Below are 12,419 nucleotides of genomic sequence, written 5' to 3'. Positions count from 1 at the left end.
CCCAGCTACTTGGGAGGATGAGTCAGGAAGATGGCAAGTTGGAGGCCAGCTTCTTGCAACTTAGGGAGACATTGTCTCAAAATTTCAAAATAGGGAAAGACAGCCAGTGTGGTTGCTCATACCTGTGATCCCAATAACTCAGGAGGCTTGAGGCAAGAAAATAAAGTTCAAAATCAGCCTAAACTTAGCAAGGCCCTAAGCAACTTAGCAAGACCCTGTCTCAAAATTTAAAAAATTTTAAAAAGGGCTGTGAACGTGGCTCAGTTGTTAAGTTCCCCTGGGTTCAATATCTGGTACCAAAAAATTGAAATAAAAAGGATGGAGTGGGGGGATAGTTCAGTGTCAGAGTGCTTGCCCAGTAAGAGCAAGGATCTAGGTCCAATTGTCAGTACCACTAAAATAAAAATTTAAAAAGTGGTTTTTTTTTAGTTGAAAAGTCCCTTGTAAAAGTAGTTTTATTAATGTCTCGTGTATATATAAATAGTTTACAAAATGGGTTTGTGATTTAGCCCTTAGTACTTGGAAACCGAAAGAACAAAGAGTTACGCTTTATGTTCTCTTTCACATCTTTTTGGAATTTTGCCTTGACCTCAATTTCGCTTAAATAGACTTGACAAACAACTAATTTAAAAAAAAAATCAAACAACAAATTAAAGAAAGGATATCTAGATGTTACCCTACGCCACTCAATGGCAGCTCTTTACACACAGAAGTCCAAGGCAACAAAATCCTGTGCTTTTTCCTAGAAATATACACAAAACATTTTCTTGAGCTAAGTTCTCACAAGTACATTTTACAGTTTGATCTCTTGGATAAGCACAACGTGGTCACATAAAAAAGCCCTCATAAACTAGTGCTTTTGCGAGCACTCCTACGTCAAACTCCAGTTCCCGGCAAGCACACATTGGAATTAGATTTCTCAGGTCCTTTTCAAGTTTAGCATGTAAAAGTTAAAGCTCATCTCCCCCATGTAAACTGCGTAATCTAGTCACACATAGTTAAGTATGATTAAAAAAAAAAAAAAAAAAACATGTCCCCCCTTGAAATAACAGCCCAGCTTTTAAAAACTTCTGAGAAATATACCACCGTTTCTGGAGTTGATGTTGGAAGTGACAAATGAGAGGTAACACGGGCCTTGGTTGGTGATCGCTTGGAAGACACTCCAATCTCCCCCCACCCTGGCGCCCCTATCCCTTACTTTGGCCAGAGGCCCAGCTCCACTCTCACACGCCTACAGAGGAATCTGGAGGGTAAAGTCCAATTGAGATGAAGGGTATTAATTTGCCCAGCCAGATCTTTGACTCTGGGAATCCTGAGCGGCTGAATCTGGGACATCTAAAGCCAACTCATTTACATGAAGAAGAAGAAAAGTCGCCTCGCCCCAGTTTCCCACTGGCTACATCTCGGAGCGTGGGGAAAGTGACTTTCTCCGGTCCTGGGACGTGCCTTTCCCCTTCCCTCTCTCTCGGTCCCTGAGGCGCTCCCGGAGGGCTCCACCCTGCGTGCGTGCGACCGAGGGTTTAGGGAAAGCTGCTCAACCAGTCTGAGCCAATTTAAGCCGACCGGGCACGGCCCACCGCAGGGAGGAGAGGCTGAGCATCTGGCCCTTACCTCCGACGGCGAGATCTCGAACACGCCGGCGATCTTCTCGTAGAGCTCACGGATGCTGGAGAAATCCTCCACCCGGCCCGTGGCGCTGCCGTGCGCCAGCTGCGTGTGGAAGACCAGCCTGCGTGCGGGAACCGGGGGATCTGGGAGGCTCCCGACGCCCGCGCCCGCCTGCTCGCCCTCCACCAGCCGAGCGGTCTCCTTGGACTTAGCCTTCTTCTTTCCCCGCAGCCCCAGCGGCATCTTGCCTGGCCGAGGGCGTGGGCGCACCTGCGCTGCCAGTCGCCGGCTCCTTGGCCCAGCGCCGCGGACTTTGCGCTTGGGGCCCCCCTGGGCTCCAGGCAGGTAAAAGCCGCCACTGGACCAATGGCAACGGCGCTTCCGCCTGGCAGTGCCCGGTTAGGGCCCCCTCCTCCCTGTGGAGCAGCAGGCACCTGGACCGGACCAACCGCCCTCCTTCCTTCCCTCGGTGTGAATCTGGAGAGAAGGAAAGTTGTGCGCAGTCCCTCAGCCTCTCTCCCGGTTTATGCTTCCTCCGGAAAAAAACTCGATTTCCGTGAAGGCCTCGGATGCTGACGCTTCCCAACAATATTGTTGGGAAGAACAATATTCTAAGACTTAGAATATAAACATGGTGGCATTTCTGTGCTTTTCAGAATTTCTAGTGTATGCTAGATGATTTGGCCGCTCTCCTTTGGCCTGGGCCTTTGGGGATAGGGATTTAGGTGGAACTCAACCTTCATCTGCTTTCTCAGCGCTTTATAGAGTACAGTTAGAAGGGAGAAGTCATATAACCTCGAAATTGGTGACACATTCGGTTCATAATCACACAACTGCAGGCAGGCCGTGGCACCTCTCAGTAGTGCTTTGTACTTTTCCCTGGGCTGGTTTCTCTCTCAAATCATTTGCCCCAACTCTGCCCTTCTCTCTACAGAGGATCTTCCTTATTATTCCACAGAGAGAATTGGGGCCATTCCTTGTGAGGCATGAGGGACCTCAATTTCCCATCCCTTGTCTGTAACTCCTCCAAGCTAGGAAGAAATCTTTTCATTTGACCCTTGATGTGATCTCTCCCCTCCTCAAGGAGCTCTATTTTTAATCTACCTATGGTGCTGCTTCTCACCAGTTGGTGCCACAGATGGTCATCATTATTATGTTATTTTCAAGTCGTCCATCCTTGGGGTTCCCTCTGGCTGAGTTTTTCACAGCAAGGCCAAAGAGTCTTGAATTATTAGCTGCATTTCCTCATTTCTTTGCTTTTAGACTCACTGTGATCAGACTTTGCCCCTTGGCTCCACTGAAATTGTGCTTACTATGGTCAGTACCTCTTAATCACCAAATACAATGAACTGATTTCAGTCTTGACCTCTAAATGCATCTTGACATTTTCATTCTTCTTCAATCTTTTTTTACTATATATATTTGAAAACCTGTTTTTTAAAATTTTTTATTGGTGCATTATAGTTGTACATAGTGTTGAGATTCCTCGTTATATATTTGAACACACACACAATATAGCAATAGAATTTGACCAATATCATTCCTTGGTTCCCTACCCTTTTTCATAAGATCTCCCCCGCCACGCACGCGCACACACACACACACACACACACACACACCTTTATTTTTATTTTTCTTCTCTAGCTTCTATATATGAAAGAAAATATACAACCCTTGAGTTTATCAGTTTGGTTTATTTCACTTGACATAACGGTTTCCACTTCCATCCATTTTCCTTCAAATAGCATAATTTCATTCTTCTTTATGGCTGAAACTCCATTGTGTATATATATATCACATTTTCTTTATCAATTCATTCATAGACTCCTAGTCTGGTTCCATAGTCTGGCTATTGTGAATTGTGCTTCTATAAACACGGGTATGCATGTACCATTATAATATACTGATTTTAATTATTGAGGATAAATATAAAGGAGTAATATAACGGGGTCATATGGTGGTTCTAGTCCTAGTCTATTTTTTTTTATTTGTTTGTTTGTTTGGTATCGGGACTGAACTCAGGGATACTCAACCACTGAACCACATCCCCAGCCCAATTTTGTATTTTATTAGAGACAGGGTGTCACTGAGTTGCTTAGTGCCTCGAAGTTGCTGAGTCTGGCTTTGAACTCACTATTCTCCTGTCTCAGTCTCTGAAGCCCCTGGGATGTGGGATTACAGGTGTATGCCACCGCGCCCAACCTAGTCCTAGTCTTTTGAGGAACTTCCATACTGATTTCCATAGGGGTTGTACTAATTTACAGTTCCACCAACAGTTTTCCTTTTTCTCTACATTCTCTTCGACATTTATTCCTTTTTGTATTCTTGCTGGTTGCCACCCTAACTGGAGTGTAATTCTTGAATTTTACCTCTTGAAATTTATGCTTCCCTTCCTTTATGCTCCCTATCCACAACTTTGCTAACTTCTGCTCTCCAGGGAGTGTGTTCACAAGACTATTTTTCCTTGGCCATCTTCCCCTTTTACTCCATGTGTTCTCTCTGAATGACTGTTTCTACTCATTTTGGTTTCATAGTGTAGATTTCCAAACTGATACTTCCAGCTCACTCCAAAAGGAAGGGAATGTTCTACAGGAAACTCAAATTGAGATTGTACAAAACTGACCTCATCCTTTTTCCAGAACATATAGTCTTTTTTCCTCTCCTGGCTGAAGTAAACAGAACTTCCATGCACTCGGTGACCCAAGTCAGACATCCCGAGTCCTCATGCCACACTTTGTCCTTTTCTCTAATGTCTCACATCAACTCAGCCCTGAAAATGCATGTGTCTCAAATTAGAATTAACAAATATACTTGGGGAAGAGAGAGGAGTCTATAAATTCTTTAGGATAATTTTTTGTTTTATGTTTTTGTGTCTTAAAATAGTAATGTAAATAGTCAGGTGTGGTGGTACTTGCCTATAATCCCAGTGGCTCAGGGGCTGAGGCAGGAGGATTGTATGTTTGAGTTCAGCCTTCAGCAATTTAGCAAGGCCCTAAGAAACTTAGTAAGACACTGTCTCAAAATAAAAAAATTAAAAAGGACTGAGGGTATAGCTCTTTGGTAAAGTAACCAGTGTCCCCCTTCCCCACAAAAAAAAAAAAAAGCAATGTAAACATATTCTGGTTCATCCAAATGATTTTGAATCATAACTCATAGGATCTCAAGTCTTGAATTTGCCTTTCAAGCCATGATTGCCATAGCACTAAATAGAATTGCTTAGTCCTGTACTAATGAGAAAAGAGTAAAGAAAAAAAAAGTAAATGATGCATTCCCATCAAAGCCAAACAACTTCACAATGTATTGTATGGGTTAAAAGCTAAGTTTGATTAAAGAAAAGTAGAAGTGAGTCATCATAGAGTACATTATCAACATCTGGGAACATGAGGGAACACAGGAGGTATTAAGAAAAACTTCAAAGAGAAGAATGCTTTTGAGCTATGTCAAAAAATATTAAAAGAACAACAGTATTGATATAGGGTAGAAAGGTCAGTTTCTATACTCTTTTTCAAATCCCTTTAATTTCTAAATGCTGTTTTCCCTTGCCTAGAAAGTGAAAGTGTTCATCAAGGCCTATATCAAGTCCACTTTTGCTGTATTTTCTCACTTAAGGAACCAACTGTATTGAGTATGATCACAGCAGGAAACAGATGGTAAGGTATTTTGTGATGATTTAATAAAGAGAATAGGCAGGTGGTGGTCAGGATATAACCAGAACATACAGTATAATACCCCAGGGCTATTTCTATCCCAAAGTTCAAGGATATAAGGGATTAGAAAGTTCTGTAAAGATAATTACCTTAAGAAGTAAAGTGACATTTGCTTGAAGGAAACATCCATCCAGAAATGATCTCCATCTCCAAGGAAAGAACCTGAGGAAAAAAATAGCTTGATCCAGTATGTTATCCATAACTGCAGGCAAAAGACGTTCCTATTACATATCTATATATGTAATAGATATCAGTACATATGATTGAATAAAATGGACTGACCTTTGTTACTACCTAAAGTAAGTAAATTAAATATAATTAATCAACATTATTGGGTTGGTGGTATACAGCACAGTGTCAGAACACCTGCCTGGAATGTACAAGGCCCTGGGTGTGATCCTCAGCATTGCCAAAAAAAAAAAAAAGGAGAAGTGGAAGGGGAAGGGGGAAGGGGAAGGGGAAGGGGAAGTAGAATGGGAAGGGGAAGGGGAACTAGGTCTTCGATTTACCTCTAGGCTTAACCTAGAATATCAATATGTAATATTTCTATTTTTTAACATTTGGTGTTTCTAACAGCATTAAAGTATCAACTATGAAATCAAACATAAGTAATTTATTTTTGAAATTGTAGAACTAATATAACCTTGCATGTCTGCCAAAGACAAAACATGTAGCCATCAAATGAATCATAAGATAAATTTACTAACTTGTTTTTCCCAGCAAATAAAGCCTCTAATTACAATGTGTAACATTAGGAGTTCTGGAACAATACCACATTGATCACCCTCCTTCAGTCTCCCCTCAACCCTGTTATATATGTATCTAGTAAGCAAATACTTCAGGGAAAATAAACACAGGATTTGTTAAACCATATGCTGTTTTTGTTAGGACTAAAGATAGCAGGTTTTAGAGTTCCATGGCAACAATGAGAAACTGACAATGGCAAATGGGGGAGGAAATAACTTTTACCTGAAATTCAGATAAAAAATTTGATAGGAATAACTGGGAATAGAAAACTGGAAAAAGGAAAAGGAAATGAAATGATACCATGTGAAGAATAAAGTTAATAATAAATAGGTACTTATTGAGCTCATTGAGAACCTACTATGTGTCTGGCCAGTATTATCTGCATTATCCCATTAATGTACACCTGGAAGAAACACTCTGGCATAGAGTCCATGTCACTTTGCATCTCCAAGGTTGTGGTAAATAAAACATTAAAGAGGCCCAATAAATGTGAACAGTAAGCTAATTTAATATAAGTTCTTACCATGACAGAAATATGGAAAACTGCATGAGGTTTAGAGAGTAGCCACAATCAAAAGATCACATGATTTTAATCATTCAAGATCCATATACAAAACTAAAATAGTAACTGGCTCACATGTAAGCCATAGAGGATTCTTTCAGAGTTGGGAAAATGATTTTCTTTATACAAGCCCAAAATAGTTGATTAAAACAAGTGTGTGTGTAGTACTGGAGATTAACCCAGGGATTGTCTACTACCAAGCTACATCCCAGCCCTTTTTATTTTATTTTGAGACAGGATCTCATTAGAGTGCCAGGGCTGGCCTTGAATTTAGGATCCTCTTGGTTCAACCCCCCAAGTTGCTGGGATTACAAGCAGGCACCACCACACCTGGCCAAAATAAATATTTCAATAAAAATAATAACCTAAAGCTTCTGAAAGTAATCATCACAATCATTTTTAAAATCAAAACATAGCAATGACAAAAAAGAAATGATATTTCTTAAGAAAATTTCCCCTTAAGAAAAAAATAAACATCTCATAATAGATGTTTTTAATACTTCTATTACAGATCAAAAATTTTGTGTTAGTCAGCTTTTTGTTGTTGTGACCAAAATATATGACATGCACAACTTAAACAAGGAAAGGTTTATTTTGGCTCATGGTTACAGAGGTTTCTATGAATGGTGGGCTGGCTATATTGTTCTGGGCCTAGATGAGGTGGAGAAAAGCTGCTGTCTCATGGCAGCCAGAAAGCAGAGAAAGACAGAGAGGGAAAGAGAAAGTGTCCAGGGAGAAGATAAACTTTTCCCAAGAATACCCATGGTAATGTGCTTCCTCCAGCTAGGTCCTACTCCCAGTAGTCCATTCAGCAATGGTCTGATGAGGTCAGAGCCCTCATGGTCCAGGCATTTCTAGAAACCCCCTGCCTGAACCTTGCTGAATTGGAGACCATGATTTCAACAGGAGACCTCCAGAACATTTTAAATCTAAACCACATAATATGAAGTTTGGGGTCAATCTGCTTTCCATTTATTGGGGAAAAGGTAGAAGATTGTCAACAATTTGGAATCATTAGCTGGTGATGATTATTTTCCCAGCCGTTCCATTGTAAACTTGAAATAAATGCAAATGATAGGTTCTTAAACATAGTCAAATACTTTTCACTTTGTTCCACCATTTTGTTCCAGAAATTATACTAGTAAATGTATCCAAAAATAGTTTTTTTCTTTTCTTTTTTTATTAATTTATTTTATAGTAAAATTCATTTTGACTATTGTCCACAAATGGAGCACAACTTCTCATTCCTCTGGCTGTATGTGGTGCATAGTCATTCCTATAGTGTAATCATCCATGTGTATAGGGTAATAATTAAAGTCTGTCTCGTTATACTGTCCTTCCCATCCCCACAGCCACACCACTCCCCGACTCACCTTTATACAAACCAAAGTTCCTTCATTTTTGCCTCTTCCCTGCCCCACTATGGATCAGTATCCACTTATCAGAGAAAACATTTGCCTTTTGGTTTTGGGGGATTGGTTTATTTCACTTAGCATAATATTCTCTTGTTCCATCCATTTGCCACATTTGGTAAATGAACTTATCCAGTAAGTTTTTTAAATTAGAATTTGATCTGAAAATTAATCCTTCTAATATAACCTCAGTAACTCAAAATAACATAACTTAAGTTTTGCTGTAATTGTAGCAAAAGCAGAACTAATTTTATATCTATGAAGCAAAATGAAGACAATGATGATTTACATGGGACAAAGATAACCTGAAAATCCAAACAGAATTTTTGAGTGGGCATCCTGCTTTCTACTTTCTTTTGTTCAAAAGTTAAATAAACAAATTGAAATGGTGGGGCTGGAGATGTGGCTCAGCGGTAGCGCGCTCGCCTGGCATGCGTGCGGCCCGGGTTCGATCCTCAGCACCACATACCAACAAAGATGTTGTGTCCGCCGAGAACTAAAAAATAAATATTAAAAATTCTCTCTCTCTCTCTCTCTCTCTCTCTCTCCTTTAAAAAAAAAAAAAAAAAAAATTGAAATGGTGAGTTTGAGTTTTTGTAGTACTGGGAATTTAACCCAGGACCTCATACACATTAGTCAAGTAATGCTACCTCTAAACTACACCTCCCCCTTTTTGTTTTCCTTGAAACAAGATCTAAGTTACCATGGATGGCCTCAAACTTGTGATTCTTCTGCCTCGGTCTCTCAAGTAGCTGGGATTTCAGATGTGTACCACCACTCTGAGTTTATGTATTTAAAAACAAAAAAGGGAGAAGCTGGGCATGATGGCACACAACTATAATCCCAGCAGTTTGAGAGGCTGAGGCAGGTAGATCTCAAGGTCAAGGCCAGCCTCAGCAATTTAGTGAGGCCCTAAACAATTTATCAAGACTCTGTCTCAAAATAAAAAATAAAAGGGCTTGGGGATGTGGCTCAGTGGTTAAGTGTCCCTGATTTCAATTCCTGGTTGCTTCCCCGCCAACAGAGAATAACAGTTATAAGGGAATAAGATCAGTGCAGAGATGTATCACTTACTGTATTTTTCACAACTATTATAAATAAGGGACACTGTACAGAATACTAATAAAGAACATGAGTTTTACAATAAAAAGAATCCTTATACAGTGTTGGTAAGAATGAAAATTAGTACAGTCAATATGGAAATCAGTATGGAGGCACCTCAGTAAATCAGTATGGAGGTGCCTCAGTAATCTCACTTCCATGGGATTACTGAAGGAATTAAAGTAGGCATACTATAGAGATACTTGCATACCCATGTTAATCATGGAATAATTCACAATAGACAAGTTACAGAATCAGACTTGGTGCCCATCGATGGATGAAAGGATAAAGAAGATGTGGTATATTTACCTAGGCACAAAGAATGAAATCATGCCATGATTTCATGGATGAAACTGGAGATTGTAATGTTAAGCAGTATAAGCCAGACTTGGAAAGACAAATATCTCATGTTTTCCCTTACATGTCCCCCCTTGGGGACAATGGGGAGATGACAGGAAAGAAGCAGAGGAACTATTAGAGAAGAAAAGAAACTAATAGAGTATTAGCAGAGAAACTATTAGCAGAGAAACTATTAGAGTATTCAGGGGGATAGGAAGTAAAGGGGGTAATAGGGGTAGATTTAATCAAAGTATGTTATCTGCATATATGAATATGCCACAATGAATTCATTATTCTGAATAATTAAAATGCACTAAAAAAAGAACTTTTGAGTTTTAGATTAAGAGATTTGGTTCAAGTCATCATGGTGTGACATAGTAGTTGACTATTATGATTTGGGGCAATTCTTTCAATCTTTCTTGGCTAATACTTTAAACTTAAAGATATTTACTTCATAGGGATAATATTAAGATTTATAGATCAGGTGGTATAGTACCTGGCACATAGTAGATTATTAAGAAATAATCATCTATAATAGATATTCATAATTAAAAGTAAATGACATGCTCTAAGATCCTGTAGTATATTCTGAATAAAATACATGTTCTGTAGTTGATAATAGCTTTTTCATTTTGTTTGTTTTGTGGTAATGAGGATTAAATACTGGGGCACTCTAACACTGAGCTACAAGCCCAGCCCTTTTTAATTTAATTTTGAGACATCTTTAAGATGTTCTTTATCTCTTTTTCTTTTTCTTTTTTCTGGTTGCTCCTCTTCCTCCCCCTCTTCCTCCATTTCCTCCTCCTCCTCCTCCTTCTTTTTTGGAACTCAGGATTGAACTCAGTAATGTTCTTCTGAACTATATCACAAATCCTTTTTATTTTGAGACAGGGCCTTGCTAAATTGTTCAGGATGGCCTTGAATTTGGGATCCTCCTGCCTCCACCTCCCTAGTAGCTGAAACCACAGGCATTCACCACTGCCCCTGGCTTGATAATAGTTTTAAAAAACTATTAAACTTTGAAAACAGGCTATCTGAACATATGCATTTAAGTTATTCAAAATAATTAATCAAAACATTCTGTTCTAACCATTTTAGATTATGAAAAAATAGTTTAAAAATATACACCCAATAATAATAATAATCCCAGATACCCAGGAAGTTGATGCAGAAGGATCCCAAGTTTGAGACCAGCCTAGACAATTTAATGAGACCTGTCTTGAAATTTAAAAAACAACAACCAAAAAAAAAAAAAAACAAGTAAATGGGCTGGGGATGTAGCTCAGTGGTAAAGTGCTTAGCGAGCACAAGGCCCTGGTTTCAATCTCTAGTACCATATACAGAAAGGAAGGAAGGAAAGAAGGAAAGAAAGAAGGAAGGAGAAAAAAGTCAGCTTTCCAGAATGCACAATCCAGTGAGAAAGATTAACATAATCATTAGTTATACAAAGATGATTATAATAAGCTCTACAAAGAAGTAGCAGAATGAAGAAAAAAATGGATCTGATAAAAGAGATCAGAAATGTTTCACATGTGAGTTGGACCATTATTTGACAGGTAGAAGATGTAAGTCCAATGAGAACTACATGAAGAGAAAAATTGTTGTACATTCTTTCTGCAGAGGTGAAACTTTAGTAAATGTTTATGGTTTGCATTACAAATGTGTCTACAATTGATGCTTCAATATATAAAACTGAAAACATAGGTTGATACCAGATTATAAATGGTAATAAATACTAGGAGGAAGTTTTTATTTTAATTTTAATAATTTGTAATAACTAACAATGTGATTGATGCAGAACACATGTTTGGCAATGAGGACACCTAGTCCAAGCTCTACTACCCATTAGCTTATGGACAAGTCATTTAGCAGCTCTAGGCAGCATTTTCCTAACTTGCTTAAAAAAAAAAAGAGCTGAGTTGGACTGCTGATCTGATTCCTTTACATACAAAAATGATGTAATTGTGTGACTCAAATTAAAAACTATGGAACTAGTTGGAATCAGTAGCACATGCCTGTAATCCCAGAGGCTCAGAAGGCTGAGATAGGAAGATTTCAAGTTCAAAGCCAGTTTCAGCAATGGCAAGGCACTAAGCAGCTCAGTGAGATTGTGTCTAAATAAAATACAAAATAGGACTGGGGATGTGACTCAGTTGTTAAGTGCCCCTGAGTTTTCAATTCCCAGTACCCCAAAAAATTATGGAATTAAAACTATATATGATACCCCATAAAAATGTACAGTTTTTAATGTGTCAATTTAAAATTTTTTAAGTATGGAACTATACCTTTTATCAATCAGTATCAGGAGGTAAAAATGGATTCTTCCTACTTAAATAGAAAGTTAAGGATATCATTAGCCTTGTAGTTGTTTAAAAAACTGTTTCACTTTGCTGATATCTGGTTCTAAGTTTGAAAGACATTTTCTTTCTGAAGATTAAATTCCATATATATTTCCCCAAAAAATGTATATCCCATTCTCATACTTTCTTCTCTGCCAAGATCTCAAATACTTTGAAAAAAATCCAGAGTGTATTTAGACATGATACCTGACATTTAATAAGTACTAAATACTTGTTGAAATTAGTTATTTTCCCCTACTTCCTAATCCATTGCTAGTTTTAACTCAAATCCTTTAATCTAAATAATCATTTAAAAAATTATTTTCCAGTGGTCTGATTTCTTCTGTGCTCTATCTTTCCTATTTATCTGCCAGACCCCTACCTGGGAGGGATCTTTTAGTAAACTGAAAGCCTAATTATGTTACTTTTTCCTTTTTAAAACTGTTTATTTTTCATTGTTTATACCAATAGTGCTTAAAATGTGGTTCCCAGATATTCAGCAGCAGGATTGTCCAGTGAGTTTACAAATGTAAACTCTCAGGTCTTACCTGAGAAACCCACAATCCATGTTTTCACTAGTGCTCCAGATGGCACAGATGCACAC

At 38.7% G+C, this 12,419-nt stretch overlaps 1 protein-coding gene across 1 annotated transcript in view; it reads right to left on the bottom strand.

The window, feature by feature from the left end:
- The window catches only part of Gipc2 (GIPC PDZ domain containing family member 2), a 95,763-nt gene extending 93,708 nt beyond the window's left edge, over nucleotides 1-2,055 (bottom strand). The window contains exon 1 of the mRNA XM_026409999.2: nucleotides 1,612-2,055. Within this exon, the coding sequence (XP_026265784.1) occupies nucleotides 1,612-1,851 (240 nt within the window). The 5' untranslated portion in view covers nucleotides 1,852-2,055. The remainder of the gene's footprint in view (nucleotides 1-1,611) is intronic.
- Nucleotides 2,056-12,419: the final 10,364 nt, after the last annotated feature.

The sequence above is a fragment of the Urocitellus parryii genome, chromosome 11, assembly GCF_045843805.1.
Source record: "Urocitellus parryii isolate mUroPar1 chromosome 11, mUroPar1.hap1, whole genome shotgun sequence".
Classification (NCBI taxonomy): Eukaryota; Metazoa; Chordata; class Mammalia; order Rodentia; family Sciuridae; genus Urocitellus; species Urocitellus parryii.
The sequence above is the reverse complement of the archived record's forward strand: the minus strand, read 5'-3'. Positions and strand labels throughout refer to the sequence as shown.